The sequence below is a fragment of the Diospyros lotus genome, chromosome 10 (assembly GCF_014633365.1).
Source record: "Diospyros lotus cultivar Yz01 chromosome 10, ASM1463336v1, whole genome shotgun sequence".
Taxonomy (NCBI): domain Eukaryota; kingdom Viridiplantae; phylum Streptophyta; class Magnoliopsida; order Ericales; family Ebenaceae; genus Diospyros; species Diospyros lotus.
The window spans coordinates 15,733,501-15,758,387 of NC_068347.1; the positions used below are offsets into that span (position 1 = coordinate 15,733,501).

At 40.4% G+C, this 24,887-nt stretch overlaps 1 protein-coding gene across 1 annotated transcript in view; it reads right to left on the reverse strand.

Moving 5' to 3' along the window:
* LOC127811692 (uncharacterized) overlaps positions 1-22,624 on the reverse strand; it is a 59,890-nt gene extending 37,266 nt beyond the window's left edge. Inside the window, exons 1-4 of the mRNA XM_052351795.1 lie at positions 22,389-22,624; positions 22,229-22,307; positions 22,081-22,159; positions 20,574-20,658 (exon numbers count right to left, since the gene is read on the reverse strand). Coding sequence (XP_052207755.1) covers positions 20,574-20,658; positions 22,081-22,159; positions 22,229-22,307; positions 22,389-22,478 — 333 coding nt within the window. The 5' untranslated portion in view covers positions 22,479-22,624. The remainder of the gene's footprint in view (positions 1-20,573; positions 20,659-22,080; positions 22,160-22,228; positions 22,308-22,388) is intronic.
* Positions 22,625-24,887: the final 2,263 nt, after the last annotated feature.

The window sequence follows — 24,887 nt, forward strand, 5'->3', positions numbered from 1 at the left end:
CTTGTCAGTTGTCGCCTTGTACTTCTTATTTGTGCAACTTTTGTTTGACATCTTCTTGAACTGCTTGAACTTTTCTACTAAGGGAACATAAGCAAAGACATTCCTTCCCCTCTTAGCCCTATCTTCGTTGGCATGGATCCAACCATCACCATGTTTGTTGCCCTCCGCCTCCATTGTATTATTACTGTTAGATTGAAGACGTTGAACCTTTCATCTTGAGCGCTTCTCTAATCTAGTAGATCTTATTGCCTTCGATTCAACCATGCCAGAGCTTGAATAAACTGTAGAAGGATTTGCTACCATGACCTCCATCTCCTTTATAATCGCAAGTTGATCAGAGGAAACACCACTATCCTTGGGTTGCGAAGCAATGCTTGAGCCATCGGGATTGGAAAATACCCCAGTATGAGTCAATAACCTTGGAGTTTCTGTCATGTTAGCAGCATAAATCAGACCTGAGTTTGCAAACGTTGAGGTTGCTGGGACAACATAATCTTCGAAATCAAGCTCCACTTTAGAAGCTTTGGTTTGATTCTTTTCCACTATGGGTAACAAAGTATAACGCACACCTTCTTTCTCAAGCTGATATGTGTTCTTCCTACCCGAGTGCGTAGCATCCACATCAAATTGCCAAGGCCTCCCAAACAAAATATGGCAAGCATCCCTATCAACAATATCACAATAGACTTCGTCGGGAGTACTTACCAATAGAGAAAGGCACCCTGTAACGTTCATCCACATGTATGCCACCAACTTCTTTGATCATGTAAGGGCTTGAATGTTTTTCAGGAGTTAACTGCATCTTTGCCACCATGTCTCTTCCTATGATGTTCTCCTGACTTCCACTATCAATAATCAACTCAAAGATTTTTTCTTTCACCGTACACCTCGTGCGAAAAAGCTTATGCCGTTGAGTAGTATCTTCATTCTTTTGAGATAGCATTAACTTCCGCACTACACAGGTATATTGCCCATGTCCATAATCTTCTTCGTCATCCTCCCCATCAAGCCCGCAATATACTTCCTCTTCAAAAACATCTTCCTCTTCCTTTTCTACAATGTTAACTGTTTTCCTCCTTGGACAATCACTAGATCGATGCCCAACCTCATTGCACTTGAAACATTTTAAAAGAATAGGCTTTGCATAAGGATTAGGGGATTTTGGAAGATTAGAAGTAGTACCTCGAATGTTTCCCCCCGTTGTAGCCTTATTAGGGTTGACTGTATGGGGTGGATTAGAGGGTTGCGCTCCTTGAACTGACTTGCCTTTATCAAAAGCTGGTTGTTTATTTTCATTCCCACTATACCAACGATAGTTGTCATTACGAGATCTCTCACTCAACATTAACTCAGCCTTTAAAGCTAAGTTCCTTGCTTCTTGCACACTCAGAACCATCTGAACCCCAATTTTATCACGAATAGCAGGCTTCAATCCATTCAAGTAACGAGCTGCTTGTTGATTGTCACTTTCTGACAATTGGTTTCTCTCCGCTAATCGTAAAAACTCAGAGGTATATTCATTCACACTCTTCATTCCCTGTGCACATCTTTGATAAGCTTCAAACATATATTGTTCATAGTCAGGGGGCAAAAACCTACCTCTTAACAGTTGCTTCATTCGTCTCCATGTCTGAACTGGCTGTCGGCCTTTCCTCGATCTCGTTTCTCTTAATCGCTCCCACCAAACAGATGCACCGCCCTTCAACCTGTAAGCCACTAACTTTACTTGTCGTTCATCTGGGATCTCCATGTATTCGAAAAAATGGTCAACCTCAGTGATCCAGTAACCAATGCACCAAGCACTTTCATGAGACTAATGAACCAAGTATTACGCCCTTTCATTGGTAAATTCGTTGTGGTGTATTTTGATGATATTTTGATATACAGTAAGTCTATTAATGAGCATGAGGGGCATATTCGAGAGGTGTTGAGTGTGTTGAGGGAAAACAAACTTTACGCTAATTTGAAGAAGTGTACTTTTATGAGTGAGGGCTTGTTGTTCTTGGGCTTTGTTATAAGTAAAGAGGGCGTAAAGGTAGATGAGGAAAAAGTGCGAACTATTAGAGAGTGGCCAACTCCTAAAAATGTCAGTGATGTGCGAAGTTTCCATGGGTTAGCAACTTTCTATAGGCAGTTTATCAAACACTTTAGTAGTATTGTGGCTCCAATTACTGAGTGTTTAAAGAAAGGAAAGTTCCATTGGGGTGAAGAACAAGAGCAAAGTTTCACCTTGATAAAAGATAAATTATGTACCGCTCCTGTCTTAACTTTGCCAAGCTTTGACAAATTGTTTGAGGTTGAATGTGATGCGAGTGGAGTAGGTATAGGTGTTGTGTTGTCCCAAGAGAAGAGACCAATTGCATTTTTCAGTGAGAAGTTGTGTGAAGCCAGAAGAAAGTGGTCTACTTATGATAAGGAGTTTTATGCAGTAGTGAGGGCTCTTAAGATATGGGAACATTACTTGATTGCCAAACAATTTGTTCTTTACACGGATCACCAAGCTCTTAAGTACTTGAGTAGCCAAAGGCAATTGAGGAGTGATATGCATGCTAGATGGTCTGCTTTTATTGATAAATTTCCATATAAAATTGTACATAAGTCGGGACAGCATAATCGAATGGCAGACGCTTTGAGTAGGCGTGTGGATTTGATCAAGACCCTTAGTGTTGAGATTGTTGGGTTTGAGTGCTTGAAAGAATTATATGTGACAGACGAGGATTTTAAACATGTGTGAGAACAATGCATGTCTCAACAACCATCAAGAGATTTCTATGTGCATGATGGGTTTCTCATGAAGGGAAATCAGTTGTGCATACCTTGCACATCTCTTCGTGAGAAAATTATTCGGGATTTGCATGGTGGTGGCTTAGCAGGGCATCTTGGCAGAGACAAGACTATTGAAGCTGTTATGGGAAGGTATTATTGGTCAAGAGCAAGGAGAGATGTTTCTATTATTGTGGCGAGGTGTTATATATGTCAAACAGCTAAGGGGCACTCTTCTAACGCCGGTCTCTACATGTCATTGCCTGTTCCCAATGTTATTTGGGAAGATTTGTCTATGGACTTCTTGTTGGGTCTAATGCGAACCCAACGAGGTATGAATTCTGTTTTTGTAGTGGTTGACAGGTTTTCCAAGATGGCGTACTTTCTCCCATGCAAGAAGACGGCAGATGCAGTAACTACAGCCAAACTGTTTTTCAAGGAGATTGTTAGACTACATGGAGTCCCTAAAACTATTACTTCGGATCGTGATACAAGGTTTTTGAGTCACTTCTGGATTGCCTTGTGGAGAATATTCGATTCATCTTTGAATTTCAGTAGCACAGCACATCCCCAGACTGATGGACAGACAGAGGTGGTGAATTGTACCTTAGGAAATCTGATTCGCAGTGTTTGCAAAGACAAGCCAAGACAATGGGACCTAGTCATAGCTCAAGTGGAATTTGCCTACAACAACGCCATGCATAGCTCAACAGGAAGATCACCATTCTCTATCGTATGCATGAAAGTTTCTAATCATGCATTGGATTTGGTAGAATTACCAAAGGTACCAGGTTTCAGTGTTGCAGCTAGTGACTTAGCCGAACACGTTCAAGCAGTTCACCTAACGCAGCGTGTAGCGCATGTGTGAAAAAAACACACCAAAATAAACTCTTGAAAGAGCAAACTTCAATGGCCGAAGCTTGGCTTTCAAGAAGACGCAAAAACAAGATTGTTTTGCTAAGAAAACCCAAATAGGTTGCTGAAATTTGATTGATTAAAACTTAATTACAAACTCTAGATCCTAGGTATATTTATAGTGTTTGGCTAATCCAAATCCATCTAATATTTGGAAAACAAAATCCAACTAGAATTCTAATAGAAATAAATCCTAAATAAAAGTTAACTAGAATCCTAATAAAAATAAAACTCTAATCAAACATGAAGTAGAATCCTAAATCAAGTAGAAACATGAAATAGAATCCTAAATCAAGTAGAAATATAAAGTAGAATCCTAAATTAAGTAGAATTCTAAAACTTAAGAAGTATTAAAATAACATTATGGCACTACTATTTTGGTGATACTGTTCTGATTTGGTTGGGTCAGCCTTGGGCCGAGTCTTGATTGGTGACCGCATCATTGTCTATAGTCGAAAATAGCCACCCTAGTAGAAGCTGATCTGATCGCATCCAATTCAGAAACTCGGGATTGACAATCGGCTCATTTCCTTCCGATTGAACATATTTCAAAGGCAGATCTGTCTTGTTTAGGAATGGTTGCAAATCAAAAGCCCTAATTGTGGCTAGGATTTGCGCCTTCGAATATAGGTAATTATTCGAATCTAGTTTCGTAGGAATGAAACTAAAAACCTTAGCAACAGAAGCAAAATCCGATAAAGCGATCGATGACAAGGAGGAAGTAGATGAGGTTGAATCACGAGAAGCCATGGACGCAAGTCGCGATGGCTCTGATATCATGTAACAGAACGTAAATGGAAGATTAAGGGAGAGAAAAACTCAAGAGAGAAAACTAGAACCTCGTCCAATCTTTGATTGAGAAAATCAGAATAAATCTCAATACAATTACAATAGAAAGGCGACCTTATAGCCTTGATTACCGCAACTATAAACATATCAAGCTAGCAATCTGTCAAGCCTCGAGTATGAGGCTTGGGCAATTCTGGAAGAATCGGGAATTTGAGGAAGAGAAAGAGAGGGAGAATTTGAATTAAGAAGAGGGAGAGGAATTAGAGAGGGAAAGATCCGAATGTATTCATTGATGGATCCCATCCTCACATAAAATGCCCATTTATAGGCTCGCCCAACTAGTTGTTATCACAACTGATTCCTGCAAGTGGCTTACGCAAAACCGCCAGCACATGCAATCTGTTATAGCCATTCTGTTATTACTACTTATAGCTATGCATCTCTAGTTTATTACACATAAGCCATTAGGCTTGTGACAGTCCCGGCCCCTTAAAAGCTTCCTTCTCCCCAAGGAAGGTGAGTAGCTGAGCAGTGCGTGGAAATTGACTTAGCAGCTGGGGAAGGTATTCCCAAGTGGTATACTCTGGGTGACGGTTGGACCACTGAACCAAAACTTGGATGAGGGGTACGGGGCCCTGATGGACTACTAGCAGGTCGATGATGGCTAATGGTTCCCCGTCGCCGTCGGCCTCTTCGATTGCAGGAGGTGGTTTGGAGCTTACAGTAGCGTTAAGCTCGATGAACTTCTTCAATAGGGAGACATGAAATACTGGGTGACATTCCACGTGGGGAGGTAACTGCAATCTGTAGGCGATTTGACCGACCCGCTCCAAGATGAGAAATGGTCCAAAGTACTTAGGACTGAGCTTAGTGGGGGTGACCTTAGAAAAAGAGGACTGTAGGAACCGTCAAACCTTTAAGAAGACTCGATCGCCCACTTCGAAGTTTCGGTCACTTCGTTTGCGGTCTGTGACTTGTTTCATCCTGTTGTTAGCGGTGGCCAACTCTTGCTTGAGGAGTGAGATCATCTCCTGCCGGTCTTGCAAATACTCAGCTGCGTTAGTTCGCACCCTATTGGTACCCGTCATGGTAGGCATTATAGGTGTCTGGTATCCAAATAGAGCCTCAAAGGGAGTTGTCTTGATAGTGCTGTGGTAAGTTGTATTCTACCACCACTGAGCTAAAGAAAGCCACTTACCCCAACTCTTAGGCCGAGCAAAACACATACATCGCAAGTAGGATTCCAAGCACTGGTTGACCCTTTCAGTCTGCCCATCAGACTCCGGATGGTATGTTGATGACATGTGTAAACTCACCCCTAAGTTCTTGAACAACTCCTGCCAGAAGTGGCTGGTAAATATTTTGTCTCGATTTGAGACGATGGATTTAGGTAGGCCATGCAGTTTGGCCACTGTATCAATGAACACTCAAGCAATCTCCTGGACTGTGAATGGGTGAGTGAGGCCAATGAAGTGAGCAAATTTGGTCAGCCAATCGACCACAACTAAAATTGCGTTTCGGCCTTCTGATTTGGGCAAGCTCTCGATGAAATCCATGGATATCTCCTCCCATGCTCTGTCTGGTATAGCCAGTGGCTGTAACAATCCTGGATAAGCCACTTGTTCATGCTTGCATCGTTGGCACGTCATGCAAGCTGCCACATATTCCATAACTTCTTTCTTGAGGCCAGGCCAAAAGAACATCTGTCGAACCCGGCAATAAGTAGCTCGAACCCCCGAGTGTCCCCCTAGTGGAGAGCTATGTAATGCTTGTAACATCTTAGTTCGTAGTTCCCTGTCATTGCCGACGACCAATCTGCCTTTAAACCTGATCAACCCGTCAGCCATAGAATATCCCTGCTCATTGGTGTGCCGCACGGCTAATTGGGTTTGGAGGGATTTGGTCCACTCAGACTTCTCATAACTTCCAGTAATGTCTTTGACCCAATCAGGCACCACGGCGGTGATTGCCTCACATGCCCCTGCTTCTGATCTTCGTGACAGAGCATCTGCCACAATGTTTTCCTTTCCCCGCTTATACTATATCACATAATTCAGGCCCAACAATTTGGATATTTCCTTCCTTTGCAAATGCGTATGCAGCTTCTGTTGGAGGAGGTGTTTTAGGCTATAATGGTCAGTACATATTATGAAGGGGGCTCCTTCCAAATAATGTCTCCACTCGTCGATAGCTATAATCATGGCTAACAGTTCTTTCTCATACACACTTAGCCCTCGGTGTCAAGCAGCTAGTGCTTGATTGATGTAAGCGGGGGGTTTCCCTTCTTGTGTCAGCACTGTGCCTACCCCGATGTCGCATGCATCAGTTTCCACCACAAAAGCCTTAGAGAAATCCGGCAGCGCCAGAACTGGGGCTTGTGTCATCGCCTTTTTTAGGGTGTTGAAAGCTTGCTCAGCCTGGGAATTCCATCCGAAGTTGTCCTTCTTGAGTAATTCAATCAATGGCTTACTAATCACTCCATAATTCTGTATGAATCTTCTATAATATCCTGTTAAGCCAAGAAATCCCCTCAGCTCCCTTATTGTCAAAGGCTTGGGCCACTCCAACATTGCTGTAATTTTACTGGGGTCGAAGCTGACTCCTCGGCCAGAAATGATATGCCCTAAATAATCCACTTCATTCTTAGCAAAGGAACACTTAAGAGAGTTTAACAAACAATTGATTAAATTTCAGGATTTCAAATGTGGTTTGCAGGTGGGCTAGGTGTTGTTTGAGGTTGGGGCTGTAAACTAAAATGTCATTGAAGAAGACTAAAATAAATTTCCGTAAGTATGGGGCAAAGAGGTGGTTCATAAGGGCCTAAAAAGTGGCTGGGGCATTGATGAGCCCAAATGGCATCACCCGAAATTCATAGAGGCCTTGGTGTGTGCGGAAGGTTGTTTTATGGATGTCAGCAGGGTTCATTCTAATTTGATGATACCCTGCCCTCAGGTCGAGTTTTGTGAAGATGGCAACACCATTTAGCTCGTCTAATAGGTCTTCAATCAAGGGAATGGGAAATTTATTTTTCACGGTAAGGTTGTTTAACTGCCTATAGTCTATGCAAAAGTGTCAAGTACCATCCTTCTTTTTGACGAGAAGAACGGGTGAGGCGAAAGGGCTTTGACTCGGTTGGATAATGGCCGTTTGGAGCATATTTTTTACCTGTTTTTCAATCTCAGCCTTCTGATAAGGGGGATAACGGTAGGCTCGAACGTTTACTGGCTCAGAATTGGGTTTCAAATGTATAGTATGATTAAACAAACGGTTTGGAGGTAGGGTGCATGGTTCCACAAATAGTTCCTGAAATTTTATAAGTAATGGACGGTTACCTTTGCAAAGAGGTCGAAAGTGGGAGGGCTTTCCTGCTCATCTTTTCCTATCGTTTGAATGGAAAATAGCTGGGATATCTGCCCTTCTCCTTTCATTAGCAACTTCTGTAATTTTTTTCCTGTGATCATCTTGCATTCCCCTGCCTCGAGGCACCCTTTTAACGTCAGCTTCCGGCCTTTCAAATCCAGTGTGACTTCTAATTTATTGAAGTCGAAAGTCAGAGGACTTACTGTCCTCATCCAATCCACCCCAAGGACGATGTCACAGCCTCTTGGTTCCAGAATTCTTAGATCCGTAGAGAACTCTTCCCCTTGCATCAGCCATTTAAACCCTACACTCTTATGATTGCTGTACATTTTGTTACCGTTAGCTACCGTTACTGATAAAGGAGAAGTATTTACCAAGGCACACCCTAGTTCCACGGCAGTTGCTTCATTGAGAAAGCTGTGGGTGCTGCCACTATCAATCAACACCATCATTCTTCTCCTGCCCACTCTCCCTTCAACCTTAATGATTTGTCCTGCATGCTCCCCTTTTAGTGCATGAAATGAAATTTCCCCTCCTTCACTGACGGGATCACCTTGAGGAACTTCCGCCTCTGTTTCTTCAAGGTCTTCTTGCCCCTTCTCTAATATTTGCTCCTCTCCACCCTCCATGTTTATTAGCTGCCTTCTACATTGGTGGCCAAGACTATAAGGATCTCCACATCTGAAACAGAGCCGCAACTGTCTCCTCTGTTCCATAGTGGGATTTCTGACCGCCACGGCTTGCTGACTTCCTCTGGGTGGACCCATACCTCCTACCGCCCCTATCTCCCGCGCATGACCACTAGGAGGTAGACTGATTAACGGTCATGTTCGAGAGGAGGCCCTATTCCTTTTGTAGATAGCTTCTAACGTCAATTCTTGTAATCTGGCATTTTCTGCGGCTTGTCTAACCGTGACTGGCATCATCATCTTTACCATGGATCTCAACTCATCCTTGAGCCCACTGATAAAGCTAGATACAAAATAATGCTCAGTAAGTGATGGTTCGGCGTTCCACATTAGAGCTCCTAACTCCTCAAATTTCTCTAAATACTCCGTTACCGTCCCTTCTTGCCGAAGTTTGTTGAATTCTTCTATCACATCCGCCAAATTCTTTTCTCCAAAACACCTACACAGTTCTTCGGCAAAATCGATCCATCTCACCCCAATTCCTTGGTACCTATACCACCCTTGAAACCAGGAATCAGCCGTATCATTAAGATAGGCTGTGGCCAATGTAATTCGCTGAGTCTCAGCCACATTATAATACTGGAAGAAACGTTCACAACGGCGCACCCGCCATCTTGGCCTTGTCCCATCAAATAATGGTATCTCCAGCCTTGGCATTGGTGTGTGAGTACCAGGTTGTAATTGAAATTCCCTCACCTGAGGATCCGTGTCAACTCCTTGCACCCCTTCCGACTCCGCTTCTCCTGTAGGTCTCGGGAGTATTCCAGATCACGGGGGAAATTCCGTTGGCAAACGGAATTGTGGTAAGGATGATAGCATATTAAACATGCTATTGATCATTTGACCAAACTGATCCATCGTTTCTCGATGCCTTTCCAACTTGCGATGCATATCCTCGCGAGAAGTCGCCAGTTCCTCTCGCATTCCTTCTCGCATTGCAGCCACATCTTCCCTGCTTTGGGTGATAGCCTCGTGTGTCTGCGCCATTCCGAACTCCAGTGCTTTCATTCTTGTTTCCAATTGTTTGAGTCTCGTTCCTTCCGCCATCGTCTGCTTCACACTTTCTTCAAAAAACACTGTCGAGGCTGCTAGCTCTGATACCAATTGTCAAGCCTCGAGTATGAGGCTTGGGCAATTCTGGAAGAATCGGGAATTTGAGGAAGAGAAAGAGAGGGAGAATTTGAATTAAGAAGAGGGAGAGGAATAGAGAGAGGAATTAGAGAGGGAAAGATCCGAATGTATTCATTGATAGATCCCATCCTCACATACAATGCCCATTTATAGGCTCGCCCAACTAGTTGTTATCACAACTGATTCTTGCAAGTGGCTTAGGCAAAACCGCCCGCACATGCAATCTGTTATAGCCATTCTGTTATTACTACTTATAGCTATGCATCTCTAGTTTATTACACATAAGCCATTAGGCTTGTGACACAATCCTCTACAACCGAAACCACATCCTAATAATACACTCAACCAATTACAAACATAGCATATAGAGTGACAAACAATATCAAGACAACTACAACTGATCGACTGCCTTAGTGTCTTCAGCAGGAAAATGAGAACCAGCCTGGTGTGATCCAGTTCCATGGTCTTGCCTCCTAACTTCTATATTCTCCTCCATCGCCTGTGGTTCCACGTCCAATTCCGCCGATCCCTCTGATCGGCCATTACGACCTAGTCCATGCAGGAATGGCTCTGATCAGTCTCTCGTTGGAAACTCATGGGAAATACGGACCTGAGTCTGACGAGTGAACATCAAAACAAACTGTTGCATCTAATCTCTGAGGGCCTGCCCTTGCTCCCTCATTTGTTCTTCCAATCTTGCCGCCTGCGATCTGCTCTCTTCGAGCCACACATTCACCGCACCTTCAATTAGTCGGTCCACTGATTTCTCCAACGATTCCATCCTACACTGGATCTTGCTAATCATTGTTGAAACATGATGGAGCTGCGACTCCATTTGCTTCATTCTAGTTCCATCAGCCATCCCTTACTTCGATCACCCAAGATGATGCTCTGATACCAAATTGTCAGAATACAATTCTGACAGGAACAGTTCTCTCGCAATTCTATTAGAATTGCGTGGGAACTGGTAGGATAGAAGAACAAAAAGAATATGAGGGAGAGAACGAGAGAGAAAGAGAGACAATTTGAGAAAAATGGAGGGAAAGAATGCGTGGAAATTGATGGAAGGCCGAGCTGTCGAGCTGATGAGGCCGAGCTGCCGAGCTGATGGAAGGCCGAGCTGCCGAGCTGATGAGGCTGAGCTGCCGAGCTGAGGGAAGGCCGAGCTGTCGAGCTAATGGCTAAGTTATCGAGCTACTAAGCTCGTTATTATCTGATTTATTCTCTGTGATTTATCTTAATTTATATTGCTGTTATATCTTATCTTTCATTTTTATTAGATTTGTTTGTATTTAAGGTTGTTGTAATCTAGTCCTAAAAAGTTGGAATCTAATCTCTAAAATTTAGGGGAATTCTTAGGATCTACTGTGTATATATTTGTGGCATTCTCATGGGAATAATTGATGGAGTATTATTCTTTCAAAAGAAGATTTCTTCATGGTATCAGAGTAGGAATTATTTCCTCCTGTTATCAAACCCTAAGCAACCAGTTGCTGCAGCGACCAGCCACCTCTTAATCTCCTTTCTTCCTTCTACCCGATAGTACCAGAATTCTTCTACAATGGTCAGCAGCAGCAGTAAGTCTACCAAGATTATTCCCACACCAAACAACAATGTTGTAACCATGGATAATAACAGCATGATCGCTATTACAGGACACAAGCTCAGCGGTCAGAATTATCTCCAATAGTCACAATCAGTGTTGATGTTCATATGTGGCAAGGGCAAAGACGACTACTTGACCGGAGTCATAGCCAAACCAGGAGAAGAGGAACCAAGATACAGAGGTTGGAAGACAAAAAATAACATGGTGATGTCTTGGCTCATCAATTCTATGACGAATGAAATAGGTGAGAATTTCCTTCTTTATGATACCGCACAAGAAATTTGGGAGGCTGCTAAGGAAGCCTATTCCCATATCGAAAATACTTTGGAGTTATTCGACATAGAAAGTGTGCTTGATGACCCAAGGCAAGGTGATTCCCATGTCACACAATACTTTAATTACTTAAACAAGTATTGGCTTCAATTGGATAAATATGATACTATCCAATGGAAGTGCACAGAGGATTCAACAAAATACAAGAGTATTGTGGAAAGAAGAGGCTATACAAATTTCTCATCGGTTTGAATAAAAACCTAGATGCTGTACGTGGGAGAATTCTTGGAACAAAGCCCTTGCCAAGTCTTAGAGAGGACTTTGCTGAAGTCCAAAGGGAAGAGAGTCGGATAAAGATTATGCTCAAGTCTACAAATCCAACCTTGGAGCAATCGGCTCTAATCACTCGAGGAAGCCATCAAACTGCCTTCAAACAAAAGAAGCGTCAACCTTGGTGTGATCATTGTCACAAGACAAGACACACTAAGGATACTTGTTGGGAAATTCATGGTAAGCCACCTGATTGGAAGCCAACCCATGAAAGGAAGAGTAGAGGTGCTTTAGCTTCCACAGAGGAAACCACAACAGCCTCATCAGCTTCATCACCTAATCTGTTCAGCAAGGAACAGATGGAATGGCTTCAAACTATGTTCGAAAAGACCCAATTTTCCCAACCCTCTAACTTGGCGTCCGGTTCCATAGCCCTTAAAGGTAAATCATCTCATGTTTTAACTGCCATAAGGGAGTTTTCTGCTATATGGATTGTTGATTCAGGGGCTTCTGATCACATGACTGGAGAATCTAATATACTAACTAATTTTCAACCCTTCAAGCAAGATTGGGTGGTAAGGATTGCTGATGGTTCACTATCAAAGGTAGCTGGAATTGGAATGGTGGCAGTTTCAAATGATTTAACCCTAAAATCAGTTCTCTTGGTGCCAAATTTAGACTGCAACTTAATATCAGTAATCAAGTTATCTACTGATTGTAATTGTGTGGTTAGATTCTCACAAAATTTGTGTGAATTTCAGGACCGAAGTTTGGGGAGGACGATTGCAGTGCTGAAGCATGTTCAGGCCTCTACATCCTTAAAAAGACTTCTTCTAGCAGTAAAATCGTTCAATCCAGCAATTGTTCTTCTCTTAAACCAGCTATTTATTTATCTAATTTTCATTCCAATAATGGTGTTGTCATGTTATGGCACTATAGATTAGGTCATCTTAATTTTGTTTATCTTCAGAAATTGTTTCCCTCATTGTTCAAGAATAAAGATTCCCATTTGTTACAATGTGAAATCTGTCAATTCTCTAAACATATACGAAACACTTATCCCAGCCAAGTTTATACTCCATCTTCGCTTTCTCCTTGATTCATAACGATGTGTGGGGGCCTTCTAGGGTTAGAAATATTACTGGGGCTCATTGGTTCATATCATTTATTGATGATCATACTTGCTTAACGTGGGAATTTCTTATGAAAGAAAAATCTAAAGCTGGTTCTATCTTTCAAACTTTTCATTCAATGGTACAAAGACAATTCATTGCCAAAATTCAGATCTTGAGAACAGATAATGACAAAGAATACTTCAATTCTATCCTTGGTCATTATCTTTCCCAACAAGGCATAGTACACCAAAGCACTTGTGTTGATACCCCCCAACAAAATGGGGTTGCAGAACGAAAGAACCGACACTTATTCGAAGTTGCAAGATCCCTATTGTTCTCTACTAATGTTCCTTCTCATTTTTGAGGTGAGGCTATTCTAACGGCCACCTATCTAATCAATAGAATGCACTCAAGCATCCTAAAGCATCAAACCCCTAGTCAACTTCTTCTTACTTCCTTTCCTCACACTCAGATCCTTTCACATCTTCCCCTCAAAATTTTCGATTGTTGTGCATTTGTTCATGTGCATAATCATATGAGAAGCAAGCTTGAGCCTCAGTCTCTCAAATGCATATTTCTAGGCTACTCTCCTCATCAAAAAGGGTATAAATGCTACTCTCCTGAACTTCAAAAATTCTTTACCTCCATGGATGTCACATTTATTGAAAATCAGCCCTATTATCACAAAACTGATATTCAGGGGGAGAATACTCAAGATACTTCCTTAGAATATTAGTTTTGGGATTCTATTGACTACCAAGAACCTAAGAAGACTAAGGAACTTGAATCTAACACCTCTACCAGCCATTATCCTTCTCCTACCAAGGAATTTCCTACCTCTACTGTCACTAAACTGCAGGTTTACTCTAGAAGACAGTCCAAACCTAACGAGAATGAGGCTCCAACATGCCCCGGGACTGTTCAAGAGGCTGAGCCGAAATCACCGATAGAAAGAGGTAGAAATACAGCTGGTGAGGATACTGTTACTATTTCTATTGATGATGATTTACATTGGCCTATTGCCTTGAGGAAGGGTGTGAGAGCATGCACAAAACATCCTCTACAAAATTATATCTCATACAAGGGTCTCTCACCAAAATTCAGAGTGTTTGTTTCAAATGTAGACAAAGTGCAGGTTCCTAACAATATCCAAGAGGCTCTTCAGCACCCTAGATGGAAGGAGGTTGTTCTTGAGGAAATCAAGGCCTTAGAAAAGAATGAAACGTGGGATATCACTGATTTGCCTCCCGGAAAAAACCCTGTGGGTTGCAAGTGGGTTTTCACGATAAAATATAGGGACGATGGAGAAATTGACAGATTCAAGGCTTGGTTAGTGGCAAAGGGCTTCACCCAAGCTTATGGTATTGACTGCCAAGAAACATTTGCTCCTGTGGCAAAGTTGAATACCATCAAAGTTATGGTGTCCCTAGCAACAAATTTGGATTGGCCTCTACATCAGTTAAATGTGAAGAATGCTTTCTTAAATGGAGATCTAGAAAAGGAAGTTTACATGGAGGTTCCTCATGGATTTGAGACTAAACTTACAAAGAACAAAGTTTGCAAGCTAAGAAGATCACTCTATGGACTTAAACAATCCCCAAGAGCCTGGTTTGAGAGGTTTACAAGGGCAATCAAGAAGCATGGATTTAATCAGTGCCAAGCTGACCACACTTTATTCATCAAACGGTCCTTGAAAGGTAAATTGACTATTCTCATTGTATATGTGGATGATATCATTGTTACAGGGGATGACATTATTGAAATCAAAAGCCTTAAAGAAGTATTTGCAAGAGAATTTGTGATCAAAGACCTAGGGAATTTAAGATACTTCTTAGGCATGGAGGTTGCAAGGTCCAAAAAGGGAATTTCAGTCACACAAAGGAAGTGTATCCTGGATCTCCTTAAGGAAACAGGAATGTTGGCTTGGCAAAGAATGTTGGCTGGCTTGTAAACCAGCTGAAACTCCTATGGAATCTAAAACAAAATTGGACATTGGCAAAGAAAGTAATCCAATTGACAAAGGAAGGTATCAAAGGTTAGTAGGCAAGCTTATATATCTATCACATACCAGGCCCGATATTGGATTTTTTGTTAGTGTTGTAAGTCAATTCATGAATGATCCCAAAGAGGAGCACTTGGAAGCAGTTTACCGCATCCTTAGGTACTTAAAATCAACTCCAGGTAAGGGGTTAATGTTCAAAAAAACAGCAAATTAAGGAATCACAATCTATACAGATGTTGATTGGGTTGGTTCAATTCTTGATAGAAAGTCAACTTCAGGGTATTATTCATTTGTATGGGGAAATCTAGTGACCAGGCGCAGCAAGAAGCAGTTGGTTGTATCTAGAAGTAGTGCAGAGGCAGAATTTAGAGCAATAGCTCATGAATTTTGTGAAGGAATATGGCTGAAAAGACTACTCCAGAAGCTGAAAATAGATACAACAGAACCAGTACAGGTGTTGTGTGACAACCAGTCTGCCATCAGCATTGCTAAAAATCCGGTTCATCATGACCGGACTAAACATGTGGAGATTGACAGACACTTTATTAAAGAAAAACTGAAAGAGGGAGCATTCAAGCTGATCTACACTCATACTAGTAACCAAGTGGCTGACATTCTCACTAAAACTCTATCTAGAAGAATATTCAATGAATTGAGTTGCAAGCTTGGCTTGAATAACATATTCAGCCAAGCTTGAGGGGGAGTGTGGAAATTGATGGAAGGCCGAGCTGCCAAGCTGATGAGACCAAGCTGCCAAGCTGATGAGGCCGAGCTGTCGAGCTAATGGCCGAGTTGCCGAGCTACTAAGCTCGTTATCATCTAATTTATTCTTTGTGATTTATCTTGATTTATATTGTTATTATATCTTATCTTTCTTTTTTATTAGATTTGTTTGTATTTAAGGTTGTTGTAATCTAGTCCTAAAAAGTATGAATCTAATATCTGAAATTTAAGAGAATTCTTAGGATCTACTGTGTATATATTTGTGGCATTCTCAAGGGAATAATTGATGGAGTATTATTCTTTCAAAAGAAGATTTCTTCAGAATGATTCAATTGTATTGCCAAAAGATGATTCTCCTAGTGGCGAAGGTTGATTATATACTTCCATCCTTGGCGCCACTATTTGAGTTACATTTGAATTAAAAACAGCCATGTGCTATAACTGCCCATCTACTCCTTATTACAGCTATACCCCTTGCCCTTCTACCTTAGAATGCTCTTTATTTACATAATGGTCTCGTGACATATATATTGCTGGTTAAACGAAATTGCTTATGTCTCTAACCAACTTCGGTCACCGAAAACGTGTTTCCAATGGTTTAGGTTAATTGTGAAACACCCCTCGAACCGTTTCTAAAATTATAGAAACGGCCTGGAAAACGTTTCTGATCGTTTTCAACGTTTCTGAAATGGGAAACATCTCGAAAACACCAAAACGGTGTCTCCAAGTCGTTTATGTGCATCACAGTCGATCACAAAAGTCATCCACAAACTTTTGCCAAGTAAAATCAGTCCTTATCCTACTCCATCCCTGGAACCAGGCATCAGCCATATCGTTGAGATATGTTGTTGCCAAATTCATCTTCTGATTTTCAACCACACGATAGTAATGGAAAAATTGTCATGACCCAAGGGCAGTAGTTGTAATTGTACTGGAGTAGTTAGTTTGTAGTTACTTGAGTTGGTTAGTGTGTTAGTTGATTAGTTGGTTAATAACTGAATAGTTGTAAACAGTCTATAAATAGGCTATAGGTTGGAGAATAAGGATCATTTATCAATTGAATCAAACATTCTTTTTCCCTCACACTCTTATCTCTCTCTCTCTCTCTTCGTCCAACCCTTCCCTTCTCTTCTCAAATTCCCCCTCTTTCTGTTTTGTTTTCTCCCTCCAATTCTATTCTTTCTTCTTCATACTCTAAAATTCCATTCTAAACCCTAGGAAAACCTAGAGTCGTGACAAATGGTATCAAAGCTGACAATTCTCAGCTATGAGTGCAAGAAGTTTCAATAGTTGTTCTGGTCCAATTTTGAAGAAATCAAGGACAGATTTCGAGTAGAGCAATTCGATCATTGGAAACAAATTCAAACAATGATTCTCAGCTTGATAGGCGATCGTTTCCGATCCAATTATAAAGGAATCAAAGACCGATCGTAACAAAGAGAAAGCAAATCAATTCTCAGCCTAAAATTGAAGGTGTAAAAAGCCGATTAAGTCCGGAACGTGGTGGTGTCAGGCGATCCAAAGTCAAAACTGAAAGACAAAGGCACGAAGCAGGTCAGGCGACTTTCGACCAGAACTCTAGCAATTCTTGTTTGAATCTTGAAGGCGAAGTGGGCCAGGGAAGTTCCGACAGTGACTTTGAGAAGATTGCAGCAGAGCTAGTGGTTATCCATCCTTGGACGGTGAATGGGTGAAATGAAGGCACCAATTCCGACGAGAAAGGAAGGCGTGATGGGAAGTAGAGCCTTGAGTAGTTGAAGTCGCAAACTGTCCAAGAGCAATTTCTGCAAACAGCACGATCAGAGGCAGACATTTGGCCGACTTGGAGGCAATCGACTATCAAAAGACGTGGCGGATTCCTTCGACTCCTTTTGCTTCAGTTAATGGCAATCCAGAACTGAAGGCGGAGTAGACCTAGATATAGTGGATTCCGATTGAGGCAAAACTCAAAGCCGATAAGAAGGAGGATTAGGTTTATCAAAACCAATTCCAGTTTCCGAGGGCATCCTTAGAAGTTAATCAAGAAGCTGTTACAGGGGTGAATTCTCAAGAATTGAACTGTGGAGATGGCCCACTTCTTGGAAGAGCACTATTAAGGGAGAAATCACTCGAGGAGGAGGAATGGGCTGAAACAAGAAATCAATTCGCTATCCTCAAATAGAAGCTGGATGATTTGTTGATTCTAGTTTCACATAAATTTCTTCTTTTAGAAATAAAGGAAAGCTCTAGATCCACTATAGGACCATTTCGAGCAAGCATTGAAAGCTCTAGATCCATGGAGTCAGCTTTCAGCATACCTAATGCTTCCAATTTGCAGATACATGATGAATTAGCATTACATCAGGTCAAAGACGAGAGGTATAGTGAAGAATTCAATAATCTAAAGCAAGAAGACTCTATAATGGATCATAAGGCCAAATTTGAGGAATTGAAAGCATTGATGCTCAATTCCCGTCCGACCTTGAATGAGTCTTATTTTGTATCAAGATTCATTAATGGTCTTAATGATATGCTAAGGCCTATGATGAAAATGTTATGTCCTACTACGGTGGAACAAGCAACAGAGAAGGTGAGGCTGCAAGAATTAGCACTGGAAGCCATTTGCAGAAAGCATGGGCTACCATCTAAAAGCTATCTTAAGAGCAACCAGCAGATCAAAGGTATTTCTACAACTACCCCCAATTTGCAGCAAGAATTTGATTAATTTCCTGCAATGGATCGGGAAATTCAAGAAGTAAAAGATAATTTGATTGAGGAGATCGCGAGGGAAGAAGAGGAAGTCCGAGATGTTGTGAAATTGAGAAGGGATATGATCACAGCAACTATAGATTTTAAAGACTTCAAGTCTGTTTCTCTTGAAGAAATAGATACTCCTCCAATACCTGATGACAAAGCTAATTTTTGAAGATCTACAGAGTAGAGCCACAGAGGAGGAGGAAAAAGCAGTCAAAAAAATGTCAACTTATGGCAAAAGATTTTGTTGGTCTTTTAGGCACTACCAAGGAAATCACAGTAGATGATATTGTTGGATATTTTTTAACCGCTGAAGATGCAGAGGAGTTGGTGTTGATTTTCGTAGAGGAAAATAAAGGAGGTACTTCAAGACAGCTTGAAGTACCTGCTAAACAAAGAGATGTAGTTTCCTCTTTTATTCATCAGATAAAGCCATGAAGGAGAAAGAAAAAGAGGCCAAAGCAAGAATGAGAAAAGGCGAAGAAGAAATCAAATTGTAAAGGCTAGAATTGGATGAAGAACAGGGTCAGCAACTGCAAGTTCTTGGGGACAAGAACTCTCTCAAGAAGGGGGGAATTGTCATGACCCAAGGGTAGTAGTTGTAATTGTACTGGAGTTGTTAGTTTGTAGTTACTTGAGTTGGTTAGTGTGTTAGTTGATTAGTTGGTTAATAACTGAATGGTTGTAAACAGCTTATAAATAGGTTGTAGGTTAGAGAATAAGGATCATTGATCAATTGAATCAAATATTATGTTTCCCTCTCTCTCTCTCTCTCTTCGTCCAACCTTTCCCTTCTCTTCTCAAATTCCCCCTCTTTTAATTATGTCCCCCCCCCCCCCAATTCTGTTCTTTCTTCTTCAAATTACTCTAAAATTCCATTCTAAACCCTAGGAAAACCTAGGGTCGTGGCAAAAACCTCTTACACCGCCTGATCCACCACCTAGGTTTATCTCCTACAAAGAACAAAATCTCTAACCTTGGCATAAGAGTGTAATGGTAATTTGGATAATAGTCAATAACTAGAATTTCCTACTCAATTTCAGTCCATTGCTTAGCTTCCTAAAGATCAAAAGCAAGAGGTAGAATTCCAACTCCTGTTAGGACTGGAGGTGTAGTGGATATTGGAGGAAAATCCAATGGCAAGCTAGCTTAAGGCATCCTCGAAAACATGTTTAGGAAACTATCTAACCTTTGGCCAAGACTAGATAATTCCTTATTGATTCTAGAGAATTCCTAGTTAACTTCATTCTCCAGTGACTGCACTGCCTCTCTAGTAGCAGCATTTTCGTCTCTGCCATGACTCAACTCCTCCTAAGTCTAGTGCAATCCGAGTTCCAAGGTGTCAAATATGCCTTCTAAATAATTCATCCTTGTACCTTCTACTATTTCCTCAATTAGCTTGCTTCAAAAAGTCAACTCTCATCAACATCCAAGGATCACCTGAAACTGTCACTGAACAACTTCCAGCAATCACCTTCGATCAACTTCCAAGGACCGCCTTGCTCTGATACCAAATGTCAGCTCCTTAGGTCAGAGCTAGGGCGTTTTAGGTAGAATCCCATAACAGAGATAATTGGAGGGAGAATTAGAACAAAAAGAGTTGGGAGAAAGAGGTAACGAAGAGAATTGGGAGAGAGAGCAAAGAGATTGAGAGAGAGAACAGAGAATTTGAAAAAGAAATGATTCTTGTATTACTTCACAATGCCATATCCTCTAAGATGTAGCCTATTTATAGGCTTGTCTGCCTTTCAGTTATAATAACTAAAAGGTACAACTACTACAATACAACAAGGTATAACCGACTACAATACATGTTATATACTATGACTACTATATCCTTGGGGTCGCGACATCTAGGCATAGGGCAAGTTAACTGAGGAAGGTCTAAGTGACAAAAAGTTTTGGATTATTAATTGAGGAATTAATTGAGGATGAGTGACAGTAGACTATTGGTTGAACACACCAGTGCCTAAGCTCATCCAATCACATTTCATTTATATCTATGTCAACATGCATTTGTACTTTCCACAGGTCAACTATACGGGCTATTTTTTCCCTTGTACAAGTACGTATTTTTATGTAAAAAAGAATGAAGCCCCTCATCACATGAAAAATAGTTAAAGATAAAGACAATAATCAGTGACATCTATCTAGTGCAACCAATATCATGAAAGACAAACAAAAATGCTAGAACTGACAAATACCAGTGTAACTCGTCCAAGAGCGCTTTTATTTCCCAAAGAGCTCACACCAACCATTTCACAATCCATGGCTATTGTATCCGTTACACTGCCAAAAGGTTTAGTTAAATAATGTGACAAACAGCAAATCAAAATGGTTATTATATTAACGATTCAAAGAAATTAAAGAAAAAAAAAATGAAACAAAAAAGTATTCTCTTGGATTGGCTATCATAAGTATGCAACCAGTGTTTTTAAAGGCTCTAAGCACACTCAAGTGCAACAGCCTTCCAGAGCTTAAGCACAAAGCATAACATGCAAACTTGCACTTAATAAAAACAAAATGCAAAAACTAGAAAAAATTAAAGAGATAATATAATAATTGCAACGAAATTACTAGATTATACTCTGAAGACAAAAACTCATTCTAAAAGATAATGAAAGAGGGTCTACTAATACCTTTTCAATGATTTATTCTAGATTAAGAAAGTCATCTTCATCATTTGAGTTATAGTTCTCATCACCTTCCTCATCGATATCATCTAATTGACTTCGTCAACCAAAATTAGCTGTGAACTAGAAGTTGAAGCCAGTGTTCTAGTTGTTGCATTGCCTTCTTTGCTTCTAATATTAAACCTAGACTCTTGAACTCTAGCTATATTAGTAACAACACCCCTTGTCAACACTGAATCATTCTTTGCTACAACACTCCAATATAGTTATATAATAGATGGGAGATGGGTGTTTTTTGTGTATTAGGGTATAAGGCAACAACTTTTTTTACTGCAATAATGGTAAAAAAAAAAAAAGTGCTCTTAGCTTGCCTTGCACTTAACAAAAAAGCAAGCGCTTTTAGCACTTAAGTTGCACTTTCTCATTTGTGCCTCACTTTGATAAGAAAAAGCACTACAAGTGTGCTTTGCACTTTATTGGCACTTATGTGAATGTTTAACAACATTGTACAAACTGATTGTTATCTTCCTGTCATATGTCTCATTCCCAACCAATCAAAAGATTATGAGATATGAGTAGTTTGCTATCATAAACTGCAGGTACCATATCACCACTTTATAATACCTGTTTCTTGAATGAATTCAAAGACAAAATTATACACCTTCACTTGCAACTCATTGCCAACAAAACAACTAAAAGAAGTAATATAGTAAGTAACAAGCCCCAGAAACTATACCATAAAAATGTCCAGGGCAAAGAAGAACAACTGAACTTGCCATGGAAGATATTGAATACTTCTTAGCCTGCATTTACAGATTATGCAACATACCAACCATTTAACCAAGTACCTGGCTTGCAAGATTTATTTTTTGCGTACTTGTTTTTTTGGGTTTTTCAACTTTTTTAATAAGAAGATAAAGTACGCTCTATTTTGTCCTGGTTAAAACCTAGATCATCAAAATGGATCAACTTAGCCAGAATCTTTTGTTTTTGACAGGACATTAACGCTCCTTTTTCCTACAATTAATCGGTAGACGAGAAAGAACGAACCTGCTCAGAAAAGGAATAAAAAATGTACCTGCAATCGGAGGAACTTGGATGGAGAGGATTAGGCAGAGAATCATCCGACTCCACTCTAGGCCTCTCCTTGCGTTTTCCTATAATGGTAAGACATTATTAGCAAACAAAAATCAAGAAAACAAAGGTGAGAAAACCAATTTCTTTACCCAGTACGCTTTTGGGGGTTTCGCTTTCTGATTGCTCCGTAGATTTGAAAGAGGGTTTGGCACCGTGGATTTTCAGTTTCTGCATAGCAAAGCAATTGAGCGATCAGAGAGAGAGAGCGAGTGCTTAGGGATAGAAACCAATGGGGGCAAGAAGGGGTACTTGGCGGAGCTGAGCCCAGTTGGGATTCAGCAGCTGCTGCTGCTGCTGCTGCTGCTTCCTCTTTTTAGGGTTCTTCGGCTCACTGCCCATTATCTTCTCCTCTTCCTCTTCTTCTTCAACTCTTTCTATGGGTTTGAATTCGTTTCTACCGCTTTGTTGTTCTGTTGCCTTCGGCGGCGGCGGGTTCGACCTTTCCTCCTGATTGCGGTGCAGACCTCTAGCCAGCACTGTATGACGTTTGATTTTTTTTTATATTTTTCCAGCCAAACATATTTTGTATTTTTTCAATCATTCGCCCTCCACTAGCAAATTCAAAAACTTGGGATGATTTTACAATGTTTGTGTAATCAATTATGTTTGAAAAGATAAATTGCAAGTTCAATATTTAATCGTAAGGCAAGAATCAAACTTACAACTTATCGAATTGACACCAACATATTGCTCATCCGATCGCTCAACATATATGTTGGGAGTAACAAATTTCAAAACTTGTGCAGAAAATGAAAATGAGATAAAATGTAAATTAAAAAATATAAAAAAATTGTAAATATAATCTTTAGTATAAAAAAATAGTTATTTAGAAAATTTTAAGTAAAAATACAATATGTTAAAGTTAATGTATAATTTTATTTTGATAATATATGTATAACTAATATTATGAGAAATATTTTTAGTATCTAATTAATTTTTATATAATATTTTATATATAATTGTTATATATGTATTATATTATAAGAATTAATTAATTAATTGCAAAATGAGTTTTGAAAATTGTCAATCTAATTGAAAGGAATAAAAGTAATGGAGGAGATGGGTTGCTGCAAATGCATTATTGCGCATGTAATTAGAGGTGTGCAATCGGTTATAATCGAACCGAACTGACCAAAAAATATTAACCGAACCGAACCGACCAACCCTATTAACTGAACAAATCGAAAACCGAACTAACCGAAAATTAAATTGAATTAACTGAACCGATAACCGATTATGCAAAATCAGTATAGAAACAAACCAGTCTACCAATTTGCAGAAATGAAATACAAGAACAGCAAATGCAAAAACAACAAAACCATTTAGAAATTGAGAGAATACAAATTAATTTGTGCAAAAAAAAGAAATACAAATGAAAGGAAGAAATATCAAGAAACTAATCCATAACAAGGAAACGAAGGGGACGGCTGATCATCACCGAAAGTCAAAAAAATTGAAAAATTAAAACCCTAACCTAACATCAATACTAACCTGTGTCTAATGGCCGATCATCGTTGGTATGGTCGTATGGGGTCGATCGTCCAAGCACAAGGGAAGGAAGAAACAAGGAGACGAAGGGGACTGCGATTGGCGAAGGGAAAGACGTCAGTTTGGTCGACGAGCTTCGACGCGCACGTCGTCGTCGCCGATTGCCCCTCCGCCACTTCGGCAGCCGTCGCCATGGCCCAGATCTTGGAATAGCCCTCGTCGATCGCCCAAGCACAAAGAAAAGAAGAAACGAAGGCGATGGATGGTGGGGTGAGGGTTAGGGTTCGATTCGGTCGGGTGTGGGTTCCGTGTTTTGGGCCTGGAATCGAGTGGGAGGGAGAGAGAGAGAGAGAAAGGGGGCCGCAGTTCCAACGGCAGTCACAGACGAGGGTGGGGGGAGAAAGAAAGAGAACTGGGGGGGAGTGAGTGTGGTGGGTTGGGTGGGTTCTGTGTTTGGGGGGGGGCGCTGAACCGGTTAGGTCGGTTAGGGGGAGAGGCGACTGAACCGGTTAATTCGGTTAACCGAATAATCGAAAATTAGAAATATTACTAACCGAACCGAACCGTTTCATAAAAAAAACCGAACCGAAATAACTGAATTAAATTATTTCATTAAAAAAATTGAACCGAACCAACCAAATTGGTCGGTTCGATTCGGTTAATTCGATTTAACCGAACTTCTGCTCACCATTTCCTGTAATGAAGAAATTGGATAAAGGGGAATTGGTCCATCTTGGATAAAATTTGCATATAAATATATATTATATATATGTTATAATATATTATTAATTTATTTTATATTAAGAAAAAAGAAAGTAAACTCAGCACATTTAATCTACTTTATTGGGTTCTCTGATTTTACGTCTTCTTTCATTTTTCTCTAATTGTTTAGTAATGCAGCAATCTTCTCTCTCTCTCGGTCTACTTCCACCCCCTCTATGAGTAGTAAGAAACAACAACAATCAAAAACGAAGGAACAACGAGAGAGTAGCGAGCTTTGATGCATGGTGAGGAACTTTAGAATTTGGAAACACAAAGAATTGAAAAAAAAAAAAAATGAATGAACACTAGAATTTATTAGTTACTGAAAACGCATTTTTTTTCATTTTATGTAATTTGCAAAATACCCCTGAAATATTTTGCAAATTACAAAAATGACTTAAAAAACATTTCAGGTCATCTTTACCATTTTTGAAACGCGAAATGGTTCAAAAACGTCGAAACAACATCTTTGAACCGTTTCCAAAATAATGGGTCAGG